This window comes from Stomoxys calcitrans, chromosome 1 (genome assembly GCF_963082655.1).
Source record: "Stomoxys calcitrans chromosome 1, idStoCalc2.1, whole genome shotgun sequence".
NCBI classification, from domain to species: Eukaryota; Metazoa; Arthropoda; class Insecta; order Diptera; family Muscidae; genus Stomoxys; species Stomoxys calcitrans.
Genome location: NC_081552.1, coordinates 13,012,026 through 13,035,340, shown reverse-complemented (window position 1 = coordinate 13,035,340; position 23,315 = coordinate 13,012,026). Strand labels below are relative to the sequence as shown.

Genomic DNA, 23,315 nt, shown 5'->3' with positions numbered 1-23,315 from the left:
ATACATGTGAGGATAAAACACATATCAGTGTTGCAATGTTGAACGATAAACCATTCAATTACCGGCGGTAGATCTGCAATGAAAGACAGAGAGAGAGAGAGAGAGAGAGAGAGAGAAAGAGCCGTTAACACTTTCAATGCAAAAACAGTTAAAAAGCTTCAAATTTAAAACAAACCGAAGAAAAGTCTCCCTTTAAAAGCTTCATGAGATCATTAAGTAAGCAATACCATAAAGTATACTGGATAAATAACGTAGAGAAAATATTAAAAAATAACAAAAAAAAAAAAAATTAAATTTCCTTTAATATACTACGCGGTTATTAAAATCCGCTCTCCATTCTTTTATCGATGCTTTTGCTCGACATGTCCAATCCCTTGCCGGCTTTTGAGACACTGAAGTCCACGAACAACGGTAAAGAGATGCTATTGCTTATCATGAAACAATCTCCAAATCACGAAGATAAAGATCAACAATGCGCTCCAAGTAAATCCAATGCGTATGTAGTGTCTCATTAATCCTATAAAATAGTAATACACCATGTAGATTAGAAAAGTAAACAGTGGAAAGAAAAATTGTCTTTAACGTAATCAACTAAACCGCCGTCGGTGTACAAAAAAGTAAAACAATTACAAAAAAATAAAAGCGTGTTAAGTTCGGCCGAGCCGAATCTTATATACCCTCCACCATGGATCGCATTTGTCGAGTTCTGTTCCCAGCATCTATTCTTAGGCAAAAAAGGATAAACGAAAAGATTTGGTCTGCTATTAGAGCGATATTAAGATATGGTGCGGTTTGGACCACAATTAAATTATATGTTGGAGACCTGTGTAAAATGTCAGCCAATTCGAATAAGAATTGCGCCCTTTGGGGGCTCAAGAATTAAAATAGAGACATCGATTTATATGGGAGCTGTATCGGGCTATAGACCGATTCAGACCATAACAAGCACGTATTTTGATGGTCATGAGAGGATCCGTAGTACAAAATTTCAGGCAAATCGGATAATAATTGCGCACTCTAGAGGCTCAAGAAGTCAAGACCCCAGATCAGTTTATATGGCAGCTATATCAGGCTATTGACCGATTTGGACCATACTTCGCACAGTTATTGGATATCATAACAGAACACGTCATGCTAAATTTTATTCCAAAGAATTGCGCCCTCTAGAGGCTCAAGAAGTGAAGACCCAAGAACTATATCAAAACATGGACCGATATGGCCCATTTACAATCCAAACACTAATAAGAAGTATTTGTGCAAAATTTCAAGCGGCTAGCTTTACTCCTTCGGAAGTTAGCGTGCTTTCGACAGACAGGCGGACGGACGTCGTCATAAAATATCACGACGATCAAGAATATATATACTTTATGGGGTCTCAGACGAATATTTGTGTAGTTAAAAACCAAATGACGAAATTTATATACCCCCTTCCTATGGTGTAGGGTATAAAAAGTAAAACAAAATAGAAACAAATAAAAACAAGCAAATATGTGTTAAGTTCGGCCGTGCCGAACTTTGGTTATCCACCACCATGGATATATTAATCGTACTATTGGGTTGCCCAAAAAGTAATTGCGGATTTTTTAAAAGAAAGTAAATGCATTTTTAATAAAACTTAGAATGAACTTTAATCAAATATACTTTTTTTACACTTTTTTTCTAAAGCAAGCCAATATTTTATTATAACTCCACTACCATATACATAATCATTTGTAAATAGGGTCTGGTCTGGATCATATTTTTTAATTCATGCTGGAGGAACTCTTATACAAGTTAAAGTTTCAGCGAAATCAGGAAATAAGTCTGCTTTTTAATGGATTAAGACCCTAAATTGCAACATCGGCTTATATCTATATAGTGTTATGTAGATTATATTTTGGTCGAATGTCGGGAGGCTTAAAACAGCTCACTAGTTCAAATTTGAACAAACTCGGGTAATAAATTTTCGGTCGGATGTCGGGAGCTTATATCCAAATATGGTCCGATGTGAAACATATTCGAGGAGAATTTCGGGAGTCTTAAAATAACTCACTGTTTAAAATTTTAGCTAAATAGGGTAAAGCCTTTATGGGATTTAGGCCTTTTATCAATTCACAATTCACTGTTTCAAATTGCAGCGAAATCGGATAAAAATAAAGCTTTTAAGTGCTTCGGACCCTTAACCGGCAGATTGGTCTATAAGACAATTATATCTAAATATTATCGGATCTGAACCATATTTGGGTCGGATGTGGGGAGGCCTAAAACTACTCAATGTTTCAAAATTCAGCGCAATGGGGAAATAAATGAAGCTTATATGGGCCTTTAGATACTTTTTGAGCGCTGTATTCAAATATAGTTGGATTTGACCCGTTCAAAAAAAAAGGACGTATCTTTACCACATTTCAGCCCAATATCATAATTTTTGAAGGCTGCACAGTTATTACTGGACCGACAGACACACGGACATCGTTGAATCGTCTTAGATTTTTACGACGATCAAGAATATAGATACTCTACAGGGTCGGAAATGGATATTTCGATGTGTTGCAAACGGAAAGAGTAAATGAAAATACCCCCATCCTATGGTGGTGGGAATATAAACGCTTTAAGTTCGGCCGGGCCAAATTTTATATACTCTCCACCATGGATCGCATTTATCAAGTTCTTTGTCCGGCATCTCCCTTTATAGACAAACCAATGATAATGAATAAAAATTGCCATAGTATTAGAGCTATATCAGATAATGGACCTATGGAGACCATAGATGAAATCGTTGTGAAAAATTTCAAAATTTCAAATCTGGTATAAATTGTGGGCTCAAGAAGTAAAATCGGGAGATCGGTTTATAAGGGAGCTATATCCAGTTATAAACCGATTCAGACCAAGTTTTACACGTATGTTAAACGTCATAAGAGAAGTCGTTGTGTACAATTTCAGCCAAACCGCATAAAAATTTAGCCCTCTAGAAACTCAAAAATCACATGGGGAGATCGGTTTATGCAGGAGCTATAACATGTTATGAGCCGATTTAGACCATACTTGGTATAGTTGTTGGGAGTCAAAACACAGCAATGCATGCAAAAGTTCAGCTAAATCGGATGGGAGTTATGTTCTTTAAAGACTCAAGGGTCTCTGATCGATATTTCTGTTAGAGTTAAATTTATACTGAACACAATTTGTACTTTGTCTAAATATTTTTATATTCACATGTATGCATTGAATTATTATTGGTAGACATTTGTACAATACAGAAATAATTTTTTTCAGTTGTCTAATAATAAAAGCTTCGTTGAAGATTGTTTTGTAAATTGCTCTAACGCGTACTCTAATAGGTTATTGGGCCACCATGGATTTAGTTAAGACGTCGTTTACGAAGCTTAACGCGGATAATTATCATCTTTGGAAGTATAAGATGGAATTGATTTTACGAAGGGAAGGAGCTTGGAAGTGTGTTGTGGAATCTGCTCCAGACGTACCAGATGAGTCATGGATGAAAAATAATGAAAATGCTTTGATTTTGATTGGATTATCTGTGGAGGACAATCAGCTCTTACTTATCAGGAAAGCAAAATCTGGAAAAGAATCTTGGAATATCCTGAAGGCACATCATGAAAAGAACACTCTTGGAAGTAGTGTACAAATAATGCGTAAGATATGTGGAATGAAATTTAGTATGGAGAATACCATGGCTGATCACATCGCGAATATGAAAATTCTCTTTGAAAAGCTGGAAGCGGTTGGCGAGACATTTTCTGAACGATGGGTAATTGCTATGTTACTAAGCAGTTTACCACCTTCATATGACACGTTGGTGACGGCATTGGAAGCTCGAAAAATAGAAGAGTTAACGGTACACGTTGTCGAAAACAATTTGCTGGAAGAATATCAACGTCAATCAAAGAACGTCGAACCAAATTCCGTGATGAAAACATTCAAAATTCCTCAAGTCAAATCAAGTCAGGATGATGCTAATGGAAAGCGGTGTCACTTTTGCAAAATAAAGGGTCATCTCAAGAAGAACTGTTGGAAATTCAAAAAGGAAAGAAACATCAATGAATCCAAACAGCAAGCTAATAACGTTGAGAATAAAGAAAATTATATTTTTTCTTCTGCTGGTGACAAATCGCATTGGATTGTAGATTCTGGGGCTACTTGCCACATTAGCACAAGACGGGAGGATTTTATCACGTTTGATGGCAGTGTATGTGAATCTGTTTCAGTTGCCAATGGGACTGCCGTAGTGGCTAGTGGTAAAGGATCTTGTAAATTGGTAATGTATAATTTTAAAAATGTCAAGTCAGAAGTTACCATGGAAGATGTTTTGTACATACCGTCATTTCACGGGAATTTGATATCTATCTCAAGAATTATGAGAAACGGTTTTAAGGTTGAATTTCAAAATAAGCAGTGTAAAATTAAATCTGCAAATGGCAAAGAAATTGGTGTCGCAGATATGCATAATGGATTGTTTTGTCTCAGACAAAGGACTAACCAGGCAATGTTAGCCAAATGTAGTTCTCGAAACTGCATACATTATTGGCATAAGGTTTTCGGACATAGAAGCGTCAATGCTGTAAAGGAGATGCAAACAAATAAAGCAATGAGTGATTTTAAAATTGTTGATTGTGGTATAACGCAAACGTGCGAGGTATGTGTCTGTTGTAAGATGACGAAAACGCCATTTCACAAAGTTTCAGAAACACAATCGAACGCAGTTATGGATTTAGTTCACTCGGATGTTTGCGGGCCTATGCAAACTGAAACTCCTGGAAAAAAGAAGTACTTTGTCACGTTTATTGACGATTTTAGTCGTTATACAATAGTTTATCTTTTAAATAACAAAGCTGAGGTTTACGAGAAGATTCAAAACTATATGGAAATGGTGAAAAATAAATTCGGCAAATACCCTAATATCCTCAGATCAGATAATGGAGGGGAGTATGTATCGAAACACGTCCAAAGTTATCTGGAATCAAAAGGTGTTCAATACCAATATACTGTTCCTTACTCACCCCAGCAAAATGGAGTATCAGAACGTAAAAACCGAAGTTTGGTCGAAATGGGAAGATGTTTGCTAAAGGAAGCAAGTATTGGAAATAAATATTGGGGAGAAGCAATTATGACCGCGAATTATTTGCAAAATCGGTTGGTAAGCAAGACAATTGTATCAACACCATTTGAACTATGGGAAAAGAAAAAGCCATCTATTGAACATTTGCACATATTTGGGTCGAAAGCTCATGTTCTTACTCCTGAGGTAAAACGGAAAAAGTGGGATAGTAAGACCAAGATATTGACTTTCGTTGGATATGATGAGCATTCAAAGGGTTACAGATTGGCTGATCTTAGAACAAATAAGGTCGTAATTAGCAGAGATGTTAAATTCATAGATGTTGATTTACATGAAACCGGAAAAGAATCTAAAGAGACCGATCACAGTGAAATATCTATTGAAAAAATTAATAATCAACGTACTTCAAATGACTTCATTCAAGTTATATCAGATCAAATTTCATCTGATGGGGAATCTTTTTATAGCCTGGAAGAACATAATGCAGTTGATTCTGAAGAATTAGTTACATCTACAATGAACACGATGATCTCAAGCGATAACTCAGTTCCATGCGAAGTTTTTGAAAGAGATAAAAATTCACTTAGATGTTCAAACCGCATTACTAAGGGAAAACCACCAGAGAGGTTGACGTATATAAGCTCTAATGTTTCGAGCATTGCTGAACCAAAGACGTATAAGGAAGCGATTTCATCGGTACATCGCAACGAATGGATTCAAGCTATGAATGAGGAGATGTCATCTTTAAAGGCAAATAAGACTTGGGATATTGTTGACAAACCTGACAATGCAAATATTGTGGGATGCAAATGGACTTTCAAAATTAAACGAGATGTTACTGGAAAAATACAACGTTTCAAAGCCCGCCTAGTAGCTCAAGGTTTTAGTCAAAAATTTGGTTTTGATTATGACGAAGTATTTGCTCCTGTTGTTCGACAAGCTACGCTTCGAACATTATTGTCTGTCGCTGGTGTAAATGGTATGTCAGTTGTTCATTTTGATGTAAAGTCAGCTTTTCTCAACGGTGAGCTTGAAGAAGTTATATATATGAAACAGCCACCAGGGTTTGAGGAAGGGAATAATAATTTTGTCTGTAAACTTCGAAAAAGTTTGTATGGATTGAAGCAAGCTGCGAATGTCTGGAATAAAACACTTCATGAGGTCCTAGTGTCTGGCGGCTTCAAGCAAAGTAATGCAGATCGATGTTTATACACAAAATACACCAACGAGGAAGGGTTAGTATATATATTAATCTACGTTGATGATATTTTGGTTGCAAGCAAAAAGCAAAAAACACATCTGTGAAGTGGAGAAGTCACTGAAAGAAAAATTTGACATAACCAATCTTGGCAAAGTACATCATTATCTTGGTTTGGAAGTTACGCAGGATAAAGAATCTAATTACTGCGTTAGCCAAAAACTCTTTATTGAAAACTTATTGCAAGAATTTGGAATGCAGGATTCAAAAATTTCAAAATATCCACTTGATCCTGGGTATGGTAAAAGTTCATCCGAACTCTTACTAAATAACAATAAATATCAACAACTTATTGGCTCACTGCTGTACATCAGTGTAAATTCAAGACCTGATATAGCAGCAAGTGTTTCAATTTTGGCGCAAAAAGTCAGTTGTCCAACTCAAGAAGATTGGAATGAATTAAAGCGTGTATTAAAATACTTGAAAGGCACAGTTAATCACACCTTACACCTTAGTAATAAATGCGTTGCAAATAAAAATTTTCTTATTGGTTTTGCCGACGCAAATTGGGCCGAGGATAGAATCGACCGAAAATCTAATTCTGGATTTATTTTCAAAATTAACGGTGGTTCAATTAACTGGTCATGTAGAAAGCAAACTTGTGTATCTCTCTCATCAACTGAGGCAGAGTTTGTATCTCTATCGGAAGCATGCAAAGAAGCAATTTGGCTACGATCACTTTTAAGCGATATGATGCTTAAACAATGTCAACCGACAACAATTTTTGAGGATAATCAAAGTGTTTTGCGTATGATAAAAGATGAGAAACTTAGCAATAGGACAAAGCACATTGATACCAAAATCTATTTTCTCAAGGACTATGTAAAGAAAAATCAAATCGTTTGTACGTATTGTCCAACAGAAACAATGATTGCTGATATGATGACCAAACCACTTTCAACTATCAAACTAACAAAATTCCGAGAGGAGGCTGGAGTTCAAATTGAGGAAGGGTGTTAGAGTTAAATTTATACTGAACACAATTTGTACTTTGTCTAAATATTTTTATATTCACATGTATGCATTGAATTATTATTGGTAGACATTTGTACAATACAGAAATAATTTTTTTCAGTTGTCTAATAATAAAAGCTTCGTTGAAGATTGTTTTGTAAATTGCTCTAACGCGTACTCTAATAATTTCGAAGTGTTAGAAACGGAATGACGAAATAAGTATACCCGCATTCTATGGTGCAAGTAAAATGGCCGGGCCGAACTTTGGATACCCACCCCCTCGGGTATACATGTAAACCCCCATTGGTCACAGTCCGGTGAAAATTGGATAACTTATGCACCCAAATTCGGCACGGACATTGAGTGGTCTAATAAATATGAGTCACCGTTCAATTTTGTAGAACAAAATATTTGTCTTTTTGGCAGCCATATTAAAATATAAGCCGATCTGAACCATAAAGGACACGGATGTCGAAAACATAACATAAGTCGCTGCGTCAAATTTCAACGAAATCGGATTATAAATGCGCCTTTTATGGGGCCAAGCCTTTAAATCGAGAGATCGGTCTATATGGCAGCTATATATAGATGTCGAAGAGCATAACATAACTCACTGTTCTAAATTTCAGCAAAATTGGATAATAATTTTGGCTTTTATGGACCTAAGACTTTAAATCGGCGGATCAATCTATTTGGGTCTATATTAAGATAAAGCCCATCTTCGAACATAGACTGCCTATGGACAAAAAGAATCTGTGCAAAGATTCATCTACAATATATATCTTTTTTTGTAAAAAACTGTAGCGTGATTTTAGCTCTTTGTCCCATATTTCGGCGAAATCGGACAATAAATGCGCCTTTTATGGGCCCAAGACCCTATATCGAGAGGTCGGTCTATATGGCTGCTTTATCTAAATCTACACCAATCCGGCCAAATGGCAGAGAGTTGTCGAGTGGCCTAATCTACCTCACTGTCGCAAATTTCGGCGACATCGGACAACAAAAGCGCCTTTTATGGGCCCAAAACCTTAAATCGAGAGATCGGTCTATGCCATTCTAGAACGATCTGAGCTAAATTCAATAAGGATGTCGAAGGGCCTAACATTGCGAGTGACTGAATTGATTTCTAAAAGAAATCGGGCTTACAGTAGGTGGAAGAGGTTCAGGACTGAAAGACTCCATGACGAATATAGAACACTCAGGAATCAGGTTGTAAAGGAGATCCGGGAGAACAAGATGTCGTTCTATGGTGAAAGGTACAACTCTGCTGTCACTTGCAGGCAAAAATGGGGCGTGATCAGAGACATTGGTATCGGAATTGGAAAGAAGACTGGCGAAGATGCGAATCTTTCCAAACCCGAACTCGATGATATGAACCGGCAATTTTTGGCCATTAATGTACCGTTTGCGCAAGGTAATGTTTACTTGGGCGGATTGCAGACTGACGTGAATGGCATTGACGAGCAATTCAGATTTCGACTTGTTGATCAATGTGACGTTCTGGAGTCAATTTTGAGGATAAAATCCAATGCCACAGGTGTCGATGGTATTGACCCTAACTTTCTGAAACCAATATTACCGAATCTTTTACCATTTATTACACATATCTTTAACTATATACTTCTGTCATCGATCTTTCCCAGTGGCTGGAAGAGGGCAAAGGTTATTCCGGTACCTAAGTCCAATAATGATTTTAGACCAATTGCGATCTTGCCATTCTTGTCTAAGGCATTTGAGAATATTGTGTATGATCAGATAAATACATTTTTAAACAGGAATTTCCTTTTATCAGATAGGCAATCTGGGTTTCGTAAACGCCGTAGTTGTACGACTGCACTTATTGATGTAGTCGAAAATATTAGACGCAATATTAATGATAACCACGTAAGCTTTCTTGTCCTATTAGACCACTCTAAGGCATTCGATTCCGTGGATCACACGATATTGGCATCTAAACTTACAACCTTGTTTAATTTTGACGACACAGCAGTTCGGTTTATTGCATCATATCTGGACAGGCGCACACAGGCTGTTTACTCTAACGGTATGATGTCTGATTTCTTGGAGCTTACTCGTGGTATTCCTCAGGGTTCTGTGCTGGGACCACTATTATTTTCATTATATGTCAATGATATTGCAAGCATACCTGATGGATATGACATGCACATATACGCTGATGATGTGCAATTGTGTTTCTCTTGCAGGACGAGTGATACAAGGTCATATGTGGCGTGGATTAATTTGCAGTTAATTGCCATCAGTGATTGGGCAACCAAGAATGGCTTGAAGTTGAATCCTGATAAGACGAAGTGCATTGTTATCTCGAGAAAGTCTATAGATACATTGTCTTTGCCTAGGCTTGCCTTAGGTGACAAGACCATAGAGTATGTGCAGACTGCAAGGAATTTAGGGGTATTATTTGACAATACTCTGTCCTGGAATAGGCATATTGAGTTGGCTATAGGACAGATTTATGGTATGTTACGGACTCTTTGGTCTATTCACCAATATATTCCATTCAGTGTGCGTCACGCAATTGCTCATGCCTATTTACTACCTAAACTTTTGTATTGTTGTGAGATATACGCAGAATGTGACTACGTCCATAAGCGTAAATTAAAAGTAGTTTCGAATGACATTACACGATTTGTTTATAGTATCAGACGTGCGGATAGGATATCTAACACAAAGCACTGTCCAAGATTTTGGCGAAATCGCACAATAAATGCTCTATTTTTGGGCCCAAAACCTTATGTCGAGACATCGGTCTATACGGCAGCTATTGGTTGCCCAAAAAGTAATTGCGGATTTTTAAAAGAAAGTAAATGCATTTTTAATAACACTTAGAATGAACTTTAACCAAATATACTTTTTTTACACTTTTTTTCTAAAGCAAGCTAAAAGTAACAGCTGATAACTGACAGAAGAAAGAATGCAATTACAGAGTTACAAGCTGTGAAAAAATTTGTCAACGACGACTATATGAAAAATCCGCAATTACTTTTTGGGCATCCCAATATATCCAAATTTGGACTGATCTGGGCCAAATTGATGAGAAATGAATGTTAAGTGGCCTAACACAATTCACTGTCCTAAATTTCAGCATTATTTTATAATAATTTTGGCTTTCATGGGGTCTTAGACGAATATTTCGAGATGATACAAACGACTAGATTAGTATACCTCCAACCTATGGTGGTGGGTATAAAAACGAATTTGATATCCAATTGAAGACTCATAAGTTTGGAGAGCCCCACACCCTAACTACCCACGTGCTACTTTCAATACATGGAACCTACAGGGTGGCTGATGAAAGCCGCTACCAAAAAAAAATGTAATAACTTTTTTTCTATTTAATAATAATAATTTAATAATTAATTTAATTAATTAATTAATTAATTTAATTAATAATAATTTAATAATTAATTTAATAATTTAATTTAACATGAATAAAAGAAAAATGTATTCCATACACCGAAAAAAAAATGTAGCAATATTCATCATTGTAGCAATATTCATCAGCCACCCTGTATGTTGAAATCTAGTCAGATTTCAATTTTACATCTCTATTGAAATATTGAATAGAACCTTGTAAGATTTTCCAACGATAGGCCTAATTTGTAATTTGTGTCGGATGAAAGATATGTAGGACTAGGACTTCAAATAAAATATTTCACGATCGATGCAAGATTGTAGCTTCTATAGCCTTTGAAGGCCATATCGTGCTCATGCATTTGGACGTCAAATAGAACATCTCATGCTAAAATTGGTTAAGATCGGATCAAAATTGTGCTTTTTACATTCTTAAAAGGCCATATCGGCTGAAAGATATAAATGGGAGCTATTGGGTTGCCCAAAAAGTAATTGCGGATTTTTCATATAGTCGGCGTTGACAAATTTTTTCACAGCTTGTGACTCTGTAATTGCATTCTTTCTTCTGTCAGTTATCAGCTGTTACTTTTAGCTTGCTTTAGAAAAAAAGTGTAAGAAAAGTAAATTTGATTAAAGTTCATTCTAAGTTTTATTAAAAATGCATTTACTTTCTTTTAAAAAAATCCGCAATTACTTTTTGGGCAACCCAATATATCTAGGTCTGGCCCGATTTTTTCGAAAATCAATAGCATTCGTCCTTGGACCTAAAAAAGGACTTGTGACAATCGGACAACAAGTGCAACAACAGACAGACGGACATAGCTAAATCGAATCAGCAAGTGATTCTAAGTCAATCGGTATACTTATCAATGGGTCTAGCCCTTCTTCTTCTTAGCGTTGCAAACAAATGCACAGAGTTATAAAACCCTGTACCTCAGTGGTGGTGTAGGGTATACAAATATTTCTTTTTAATCACAATACCTTCTCCATTTCTTTTTGGGGCCCCTTCGCCAGAATACAGAATCGACGAAGTTATCAAACTAAAATTCTTTGGCGCGAGTCAGACTATATCTCTTAGCTTTGATGTCTCTCTGACTGCCTTCGTTACATCACCACTTCCTCCTCCCGTGACAATTCCAAAAAGTTTAGTTTAAGACACTTTTGTCTTCGGAATCGATTACGATTGTGAGTGGCTTCCAGATTTTGGGGCTTTTATATGAACATTAAGGTGGGCCAATTGCTAGGACCAAAAAACGGTTGGCAAAATCGTAATCTGCTACAAGTTTAAAGTAATTTTACGGGGTTTTTACAAAAAAAAAAAAAAACGTTTGTGCGCCAAAACAAAACGAACTTCCAAGTTTTTTGTAAAAACATGAAAATTCTATTTCGATACACTATCACACAGGTTGTTTGGACAAAACAAGACAATTATCCTCCGTACATTGGAGTTTTGAATACTCTCTAGCTGCCCAAACTCTTTAAAAAGGATACCCAAAAATATTGCGTTAAATCAGAAATATCTTCCACTTGATAAATGGTATTTTAGTAATTTATTTGGCAAAGGCTCATCGCACTAAATTATTGTTGCCTTTTTGTGCAAAATGCTATCAAAATATTGAACCTCATTCACACCACGGGGGTTCTATTTGTCGACAAATCTCACAACCAAACAGGCAACAAGTTGTGGACCACATGTGGTGCAACTGATTTATAAGGGGGCGATGGAATATGAGAAACACAAAAGAGTAATGGAAGCTGCATGACTGACAGCCTAACAAAAAGATCGATCACAGAGAAGGTTGTCAACGGATCAACAACATCATCATCACCATCTTTTAAGAAAACTTAATTATCATATACAAAGTGATGATTATCAACATACCTCATCCCCCTCACCCTTGTCCTCCACGACATCATTGTCGTCATCGTATCATTATCATATTCATAATCGCCTCTTCAATGTCAAGTGGTACAACAAGAATATGCGCATATCACCCCACCCCTTAAAGCCTATTGACGAAAACAAAATGGGCTGGGGGGGGGGGGGGGGAAGCAAGAACTGCTGCTGCCTGCATCTGCGGCTTTATGTCACTCATAATCGTTTATGATACATTTGCCCAAAAGATATCAAACGAGAATAAAAACTTATCAAGGGTATTAATTTTTTTCAAAAATTCAAATAAATGAACATTTTAAGGGCAACACCCATGCCAATGCTCAAAGCAATGGGTGGGAGAGTTGCCTTTGGTTGGGCAAGGGGTGTGTAACGAATCCACCTTCAGTTTAATTGTCACATAAAAATTGTCATGGAATTATTTATTCTTCTTTTTTTGGGCGCAAAGGATTTACAAATTATTTTGGGCAACAAAATGTCATAGGGGTTCTTCAAATGCAGTGTGAGTAAGAGCAACAGCACCCATCTCAGAGGGATGAAATTCCTACATGGAGTGTCGCCAACATTATTTGCCGATAAATCGTGGCCAAGTTCTATTGTGGGAAAATAGTTGTAAAACACAAGTGGTGGTACTTCAAGTCTGCCAGGGGGTCTGGGAAAGGGTAATTAATTGTATTTTTATTTCGTATGCCTTACACCTCCTCCTCTAAAATTTAGATTTAAGAATGCAGCAATCATATCATTGATAGATAATTCTCTAGCAAAGAGGCTTAGCAAAGTTATTTTGCATATTTATATAGGAAAACTAATGTGATGTGTCAAATTTTACAGAATTATCTTGACAGCATCTTGAAGGAGGACCATAAAGAAAAGGAACAAGTAAAAAAAAGGCATTAAGTTCGACCGGGCTGAACTTTGGATATCCACCACCTCGGTGGGTACATGTATATAAAGGGTGATTTTTTAGCAATTATCTTTTTGACAACACTGGTTTGAACAGCTCACACACGTTTCGTGTTTCACAGACAAACATCTTCAGTTTGATCTATAATTTAACCATGAATCGTCCCCTCCCCCTTACCATTATTTTCAGAAACGCCAGATCTCGGAGATGGGCGGTGCGATTTAAGCGAAATTTTGTGTGCTCTCAAATAGTACCCTAAAAATAAAAATTTTATATCCAAATTTCGGATGGGGTACCTAGGAGGGCTGCCCCACCCTAAAACCTACCAAACATATATTTAGGCCAATCACGACAATATGGGACTCAAATGAAAGGTATTTAGGATAAGAAAACGTATCTGATATCCAATTGTCAGACCAAGTGCTAGGGGGACCACCCCAACCCCCAAAACACACCTTAATCGGACATGGCAACATGGGACTCAAATGAAAGGTATTTGCGAGTAGAATACGAATCCGATATCCAAATGTGGGACCACGTTTCTGGGGGTCCACCCCTTTCCCAAAACTCCACCCATGGTTGTTGAAGGTACTAACATAGTAACACAGCATTATGTGAACAAATTTTACTCTAGTCTCAAAGAAATCACAAGGAAGTATAGGGTGATTTTTTTGAGGTTAGGATTTTCATGCATTAGTATTTGACAGATCACGTGGGATTTCAGACATGGTGTCAAAGAGAAAGATGCTCAGTATGCTTTGACATTTCATCATGAATAGACTTACTAACGAGCAACGCTTGCAAATCATTGAATTTTATTACCAAAATCAGTGTTCGGTTCAAAATGTGTTCATTCACCGTAACGTTGCGTCCAACAGCATCTTTGAAAAAATACGGTCCAATGATTCCACCAGCGTACAAACCACACCAAACAGTGCATTTTTCGCGATGCATGGGCAGTTCTTGAACGGCTTCTGGTTGCTCTTCACTCCAAATGCGGCAATTTTGCTTATTTACGTAGCCATTCAACCAGAAATGAGCCTCATCGCTGAACAAAATTTTTCAAAATTTGAACACATTTCGAACCGAACACTGATTTTGGTAATAAAATTCAATGATTTGCAAGCGTTGCTCGTTAGTAAGTCTATTCATGATGAAATGTCAAAGCATACTGAGCATCTTTCTCTTTGACACCATGTCTGAAATCCCACGTGATCTGTCAAATACTAATGCATGAAAATCCTAACCTCAAAAAAATCACCCTATACAATGCTTTATTAGATGCTTCGGGGTGTTGCAAAAAGGATGACTATTTTAGTATACCTCTCATTCAATGCTGGTGGTTTTAGAAACATTGATTTTGAGACCATACTTATTGTAGATAGGAGACCATGCCAAACAAAACAAGTGAAAACAAGTAAAAGCGTGCTAAGTTCGGCCGGGCCGAATCTTATATACCCTCCACCATGGATCGCATTTGTTGAGTCTTTTCCCGGCATCTCTTCTTAGGCAAAAAAAATGGATATAAGAAATGATTTGCTCTGCTATTAGCGCGATATCAAGATATGGTCCGGTTTGGACGTCAATTAAATTATATGTTGGAGACCTGTGTAAAATGTCAGCCAATTCGAATAAGAATTGCGCCCTTTGTGGGCTCAAGAAGTAAAATAGAGAGATCGATTTCTATGGGAGCTGTATCGGCCTATAGACCAATTCAGACCATAATAAACACGTATGTTAATGGTCATGAGAGAATCCGTCGTACAAAATTTCAGGCAAATCGGATAAGAATTGCGCCCTCTAGAAGCTCAAGAAGCCAAGACCCAGCTATATAAGGTTATGGACCGATTTGAACTATACTTGGCACAATTGTTGGATATAATAACAAAACACGTCGTGCAAAATTTCATTCCAATCGGATAAGAATTGCGCACTCTAGAGGCTCAAGAAGTCAAGACCCAAGATCGGTTTATATGGCAGCTATATCAGGTTATGAACCGATTTGAGCCATACTTGGCACAGTTGATATGGCCCCAGTTGATATGACCCAAGATCGGTTGATATGGCCCATTTACAATACCAACCGACCTACACTAATAAGAAGTATTTGTGCAAAATTTCAAGCGGCTAGCTTTACTCCTTCGGAAGTTAGCGTGCTTTCGACAGACAGACGGACGGACGGACGGACGGACGGACGGACGGACGGACGGACGGACGGACGGACAGACGGACGGACATGGCTAGATCGACATAAAATTTCACGACGATCAAGAATATATATACTTTATGGGGTCTCAGACGAATATTTCGAGTAGTTACAATCAGAATGACGAAATTAGTATATGGTGGAGGGTATAAAAATTTCTTGTCAGACAGAAAGCCATCAAAAATAGGTAAAACGTATTTCTCTGTAGTCGGAACATGAAGTTTCTCTTGTTTCTTGTGCCTTGGTTTTAGTGTTCTAAGTTTCATTCAAATTTATTCGCATAGAGTCATAGGAAAGCTTTTACTTTCACATTTTAAAAGTTTTTATATCTTGATGCTTAACTCCTGTCTTGTTTCTGTCTTTTTAGCAGCATGGATAATTTACACGATGTGACCTTCTTTCCCTTTGAAGAACCTGAAGATGCATTGCGCAGCCTGCTGACCAGATGGAATCTTCTACATTTATTTGATAGTCTAAGAAGTAAGTACACGCAAAGAAAATTGTTTCTGAAAAATGTTGGACTTTGTTAACGATAAAACGGACATATTTTTTTTGCGGTCAATTCTTCCTAAAGTTTGTGACAAATTTTACTCTGACATTACTTTTCATTCGTGATATATGGAACATGTTATTCGGGATTTTAATGTCATGCTTGTGTATACTTGTATACCCATCACCATACGATAGGAGTATGTATACTAATCTACTAATTCTGTTGGCATCGTCTCGAAATATTGACCTGTGACCCCTCTAAAATGTATATATTTTCGGGATCGTCTCGACATTCTGGGTCGATCGTGTAAACGTGTAAAGCTAGCCGCATGAAATTTTGCAAAGATACATAATATTGATGTCGGGGATTGCACTTGGCACATATCGGTTTAGATTAAGATATAGCTCCCATCTAAACCGATCTCCCGATTTGAATTGGTGAGTCCCTGGAAGACGAAATTTTTGTCCGATTTGGTTGAAATTTTGCACGTATTGGGTTGCCCAAAAAGTAATTGCGGTTTTTTTAAAAGAGAGTAAATGCATTTTTAATAAAGCTTAGAATGAACTTTAATCAAATATACTTTTTTACACTTTTTTTCTAAAGCAAGCTAAAAGTAACAGCTGATAACTGACAGAAGAAAGAATGCAATTACAGAGTCACAAGCTGTGAAAAAATTTGTCAAAGTCGACTTATGAAAAATCCGCAATTACTTTTTGGACAACCCTAGTTTTCGGTTATGATTTTCAATAACTACGGTCAAAAGTGGCCTGATATGGCTCCCATATAAACCGTTTTCCCGATTTGACTTCTTGAGCCCTGAAGCCACAAATTTGGTCCGATTAGGCTAAAATTTTGATGCTAGTGTTCTGCTATGACTTCCAACAACTGTGCCGAAATCAGTCTATAACCTCATTTAGCTCCTATGCTCAGTTTATAGGAGCATAGGAGCTATATATCGGATCTTGACTTCTTGAGCCCCTGAAGGGCGCAATTACTATCTGATGTGGTTGAAATTTAGCATTAAGTTTTTTGGTACAGCTTTCAACAACTGTACCAAGTACGGTCCAAATCAGTCAATAATCTCATATAGCTCCTATGTAAACCGGTCTCTTAATATCCTTGTTTCGTTCCTAGAATTTTTTATTTTTTCTGGTTCAACTTAAATTTCGTATGTAGAGGAAAAGTATGCCCATCAACTAAATTTAGTTTGTATAAATTTTTGTTGGAATCAATGGTGGTGGGTTCCCAAGATTCGGTCCGGCCGAACTTGGCACTCTTTTACTTGTTAATTTTAAAACCACTAAGGAAAGGTCAAATTCGGGCGATGTAATACCCTGTACCTACCCTTTAAGTACAAATTGGGATCTATCCCTTGATCCGAACCAATTTTGATGGATCTCAGCGGCAAATATGTATAAACTGTAATAACTACGGTTGACAGATGACAACATTGTTACAAATTACCTAAAATGTGACAACATATGTCTATTTTGGAGCATTAGACTAGCCACCTAAGAAATGTTTGCTATTGGCGTGCATGCGATTAAATCCAATCTGTTGTCTGGCAATTTCTTTTCCTTTTCAGTAATCAATAAAAATCCCTCAATTCTTGCGATATTCATTCCCTTGGCCAAATAAGTTAGACTCTTTCCCCCTTTGGCAATAAATAATAAGGAAAAATAATAAGTTCATTGATCGGCCATACCAGGCACACAAAATAAATAAAAAGTTTTAGGTTTAACAACAAAAGGAAAATCGTTTTACCTAAGTCAAAAATTGTTAAAGGGTTTGTAGCTGCGTTTATGGCTGATATTTGATATCTTGGAGCGAAATGTTACTCGGTTACAACAAAAGAAAAATTTCGTTGTAAAAGTATTTTCTTTATCTTTAAAAAGTTCCAAACGTTTTATTATTTTGCGTGTAGAAGCTTGCAATTTCACCTTTTTACAGAAAAAGAATTGCTCATACATTAAGTGTCCTTTTTATCCTACCTCTTCTTCCAGACGAGAACATGACCATAGATGTGTTAAAAATCATGAACAATGAAGAACTTAAAGAGTTGACCAGCAATTGGAAAATGGGAGATCGTGTTCTCTTCAATTATCATTTTGAACGTTGGCGCGAGGAAATTAATTTGCCCATAACTGTTAGGAAACATTTTACATCCTTTGGTGAGCAATTGTCCAGTGTGCTGCCTGTGGATTCAGGAGAATTAGTGCTGGGCAATGTGGCCACTTCTTTGAATAATCTTACACCACGCTCCACGGGATCTCGTTCGCCCAGCAATAGATCCTTGCACTCAGTGGATATTTCCCCCGAAACCACCGAAAAGAATCGGGTAACTGTAGCCGAGATTTTGGCCAATCATCGTAATGGCCAGCGCATTATAGAGGCCTACAAAAAACATCAGCGCCTTAATGAGGAACAACGAAATCTGGTGATAACCATGATTGGTAGTTATTTCGATCAAAGAAACTATCACATGTCCTTGCAAACCAGTTACCGCTTGGAAAAGGAAATTTTGGCCATGTTTCCCAGTGAAAAGGTGGAATTCTATCGCACCGAAAGGCGAGGTAGAATTTATACCAAATATCAAAATATTAAAAAGTCCTCGAAAGTATTCTCAGATGATGAGGGAGACGAGGCGACGGGAGGAATGGGTCCGAAATCACCGAAAATACAAAAAGTCGGTAAGTAGAAGAAAGGTATGTCTGCGAAAAGAATTGGAATAATAAAACAAGTAAAAAAGCGTTAAGTTCGCCCGGGCCGAACTTTGGATACCAACCCCCTCGGGTATATATGTAAACAACCTTTCGTCATAATTCGGTCCGATTTGGACCAAATTGGCCACGGACATTTAGTGGTATAACAAGTACAAGCCATTCTCAATTTTGAAACAAAATATTTGTCTTTTTGATAGCAATATCCAAACATAAACCGATCTGGATATGGATTTGGATGTCGAAAACCCTTACATAAGAGACAGTGTCAAATTTCAGCGAAATCTGATTATAAATGCGCCTTTTATGGGACCAAGCCTTAAAATCGCGAGATCGGTCTATATGGCAGCTATATCCAAATCTTAACCGATTTGGGCCAAATTAAAGAGGGATATTGAAGGGCCTTACACAACTCACCATCCCAAATTTCGGCAAAATCGGACAATAAATGCGTCTTGTATGGCCCAAGACCTTAAATCAAGAGATCGGTCTACATGGCAGCTATATTCAAATCTGGATCGATGTGGGCCAAACTCGAGTGGCCTAACATAACTCACTGTCCCAAATTTCACCAAATCGGTCAAAAAATGCACCTTTTACGGGCCCAAACCTCAAATCGGTGAAAAAGTCTAAATGGGGGCCATATCAAGATAAGTCCGATATAGCCCATCTCAATATCTCAATTTTTAAAGACTGCAGAGTGATTTAAACAGAGTAAATGTAAACAAGTAAAAGCGTGCCAAGTTCGGCCGGGCCGAATCTTATATACCCTCCACCATGGATCGCATTTGTCGAGTTCTTTTCCCGGCATCTCTTCTTAAGCAAAAAAGGATATAAGGAAAGATTTGCTCTGCTATTAGAGCGATATCAAGATATGGTCCGGTTTGGACCAGAATAAAATTATATGTTGGAGACCTGTGTAAAATGTCAGCCAATTCGAATAAGAATTGCGCCCTTTGGGGGCTCAAGAAGTAAAAAAGAGAGATCGATTTATATGGGAGCTGTATCGGGCTATAGACCGATTCAGACCATAACAAACTATATCTAAATCTGATCCGTTATGGCCCATTTGCAATCCCCAAAGACCTCTATTGTGATTTCGATAGACGGACGGGTTATCCCCTTCTAATTCTGGCGACATTTGGCAGGTACTATGCCATGTAAAAACTTCTTCTCACAAGAGGCTATAAAAAGGAGGCCCCTTATCATTGAGCTTAAACTTGAATCGGTCTGCACTCATTGATATGCGCCCCTATTCCTTAGTGGAATGTTCATGGGCAAATTTGCATTTGCACCAGAATTTGCAGTCTGATTTGAGATTAGATTTTCTATTTGTTTCCTTATGGAATGTTTGGATTCACCATATCACTTATCACGCAAAAAGCTTAAATAAGAAATATCAGCGCTCTAAAGCGACCTTTGAGCTCCCGTAAAAATGTAGTCCACACTCAGCCTTGTAAGACTTCTCTACGAAGAGATATCGCGAGTTTTAGGCAGGGTGTTAAAATTCTCCGGGTTTGGCTATGGATATGAGGGCCCTATTTATAGAAGCATAAACTTATATCGGACACCACTTACTTACAAAAAATATTGGGGTCATAGTAGAAGTCATTGCGCAAACTTCAGTCGAATTGGGTAAGAATTGCGCTCTCTATGAGCTCAAGAAGTATATTCCGTAGATCGGTTTGTATGGGAGCTGTATTATGAACTGATTCTGACCATACTTGGCACGAATTTTGGAGGTCATTGTAGAAGTCAGGGAGCAAACTTCTGGCGAATTGGTAGGAATTGCGCACTCTCGTCGCTATAATATCATAACGACGGATCGCTTTTTATGGGGCTATATCTTAATCTGAACCGATATGGCCCATTTAAAATCCTAAGTGACCTACACCAATAAGAAGTACTTGTGAAAATTTTCAATTTTATAGTTTCAGCCGATCGACCGGAGAAACGAATTGACGGACGCACGGGCTGACGGATGAAAGAAATTGGCTAGATCGACTCAGAATGAAAAACATTAAAATATGTTTACACTTTATAGGGTCGCAGATAAATATTTCGAGGTGTTACAAATGAAATGACTAGATTAGTATTTGCCAGAAAAATTCGATTTGAAAAACATGTTTTTTCAGTGGGCCAGGTGGATTTTTCTGTGCGATTGTATATGCACCCATGAACATATCTAAAAAAATCTTTCCTTCTCTTCCAAGAAGAAAAATCCTATACAAAATCTATAATATTCAGAAAACGATCTTACACTCCTTTAATTTGCTGTTCTTTTTTTTCTAACTGTAGTACCTGAACAGGATGCTTCTGCCTGGGTCCACACTCTGAAATATGCCAATTTGACCTGCGTGGAATTCGATATTACTTGGCAAGCTTGCAGCAATTATCGCATCAATCAAATTTTCAATGAATGTAAAAATATCACCGAAATTTTAAACAAATGGCCACAATATCTGAGACCACAGGGACACAAATTGGTATGTACTACAGCTCAGAAAAAAAATCATTAGAAAACAGAACTTGGAAAATGTTTTTATAAAACTACAAATTTGTTTAAAAGAACAAGGAATATTATTTTAACCACTTTTTTCGTTATAAATAAATTTTTGCAAACTTTTATAATTAAAAAGTTTTGCAAAGTTTTTAAATTCCAAAAATTTTTGCAAAATTTTAATAAAATTTTAAGGGAAATAAAAAAACCTTTTTTGGTTTGTTCGGCTCGAGGTCATGAAAAAAATTGGTAACAACTGATGTTATTGTTTTTGAAAATTGTTTTATTATTGAAAAATCCAATATTTGGAAAACCAACAGTTTTCTTCCTCAGGGAATTTCACTGAAATTTTTATACATTTATACATTATATACAAAACACAAACCAAATATTTTTCTTTTTCATTAATTACATTATTCTTAACAATATCAAACGACTTTCTTCTAAGAATGTAAAACTTATACTAAAGCTCTCTCTCTCTCTCTCTCCCTCTCTGTTGCCTATACTTATGTATCAAACTCCTTTAAATTTATGCACAGTGGGAGGACAGACGAAAGGACGAACGGTATAACGGACGGTAGGAAGAACCATAGGACGGACGGTAGGACTATCAAACGGAGCGAAGAACAGACGGCATGACGGACGTTAGAATGGACAGATGGATGGTAGGTCGGACGGTAGGGTAGACGGAATGAAAGACGGTAGGAAGAATCACAGGACGGACAGTAGGACTAAGGAACGGGGGGATGGAAAATGGTAGAATGGATAGAAAGACGGATGGTAGGACAGACGGTGGGGTGGACGGTTTGACGAACCACGGACTAACAAACCGAGGGATGGACAGATGGTATAATAAACGGTAAGACAGATGGTACGGTGGTCGGAAGGTAGAACAGACGGTAGGGTGGACGGTAGACGGACGGTTGGACGAACCACAGGGGATGGAAAGACGGTAGGATTGATGGAAGGGCGGACGGTAGGATGAAAAAACAGTCGGAAAGACAGATGCACGGAAGGACAGAGGGACGGACGGGTGGAAGGACAACAGATATACAGACAGACGGAGATGGCTTCACCGATTGTGGAGAGTTTCCAATCAATCGGTACCCTAACAACGACTCAATCCCCACCCCATATTGGGTTACAGACAAATTCACCAAGTAATAACAAGTAAAAGCGTGCTGAATTCGGCCGGGCCGAATCTTATATACCCTCCACCATGGATCGCATTTGTCGAGTTCTTTTCCCGGCATCTCTTCTTAGGCAAAAAAAGGATATAAGAAAAGATTTGCTCTGCTATTAGAGCGATATAAAGATGTGGTCCGGTTTTGACTACAATTAAATTATATGTTGGAGACCTGTGTAAAATGTCAGCCAATTCGAATAAGAATTGCGTTCTTTGTGAGCTCAAAAAGTAAAATAGAGAGATCGATTTATATGGGAGCTGTATCGGGCTATGGACCGATTCAGACCATAATAAACACGTATGTTGATAGTCATGAAAGTATCCGTCGTACAAAATTTCAGGCAAATCGGATAATAGTTGCGATCTCTAGAGGCTCAAACAGAAAGTAACACTAACAAGTAAAAGCGTGCTAAGTTCGGCCGGGCCGAATCTTATATACCTCCACCATGGATCGCATTTGTCGAGTTCTTTTCCCGGCATCTCTTCTTAGGCAAAAAAGGATATAAGAAAAGATTTGCATTGTTATTAGAGCGATATCAAGATATGGTCCGGTTCGGCCCACAATTAAATTATGTGTTGGAGACCTGTGTAAAATTTCAGCCAATTCGAAAAGAATTGCGCTCATTGGGGGCTCAAGAAGTAAAATAGAGAGAACGATTTATATGGGAGCTGTATCGGGCAATAGACCGATTCAGACCATAATAAACACGTTTGTTGATGGTCATGAGAGGATCCGTCGTAAAAAATTTCAGGCATATCGGATAATAATTGCGAC

General features: G+C 37.5%; 1 protein-coding gene across 1 annotated transcript in view; it reads left to right on the top strand.

Moving 5' to 3' along the window:
* Positions 1-362: 362 nt before the first annotated feature.
* LOC106095159 (uncharacterized) overlaps positions 363-23,315 on the top strand; it is a 26,472-nt gene continuing 3,519 nt past the window's right edge. Inside the window, exons 1-4 of the mRNA XM_059364382.1 lie at positions 363-496; positions 16,009-16,121; positions 18,138-18,824; positions 21,153-21,340. Of these exons, the coding sequence (XP_059220365.1) occupies positions 363-496; positions 16,009-16,121; positions 18,138-18,824; positions 21,153-21,340 (1,122 nt within the window). The remainder of the gene's footprint in view (positions 497-16,008; positions 16,122-18,137; positions 18,825-21,152; positions 21,341-23,315) is intronic.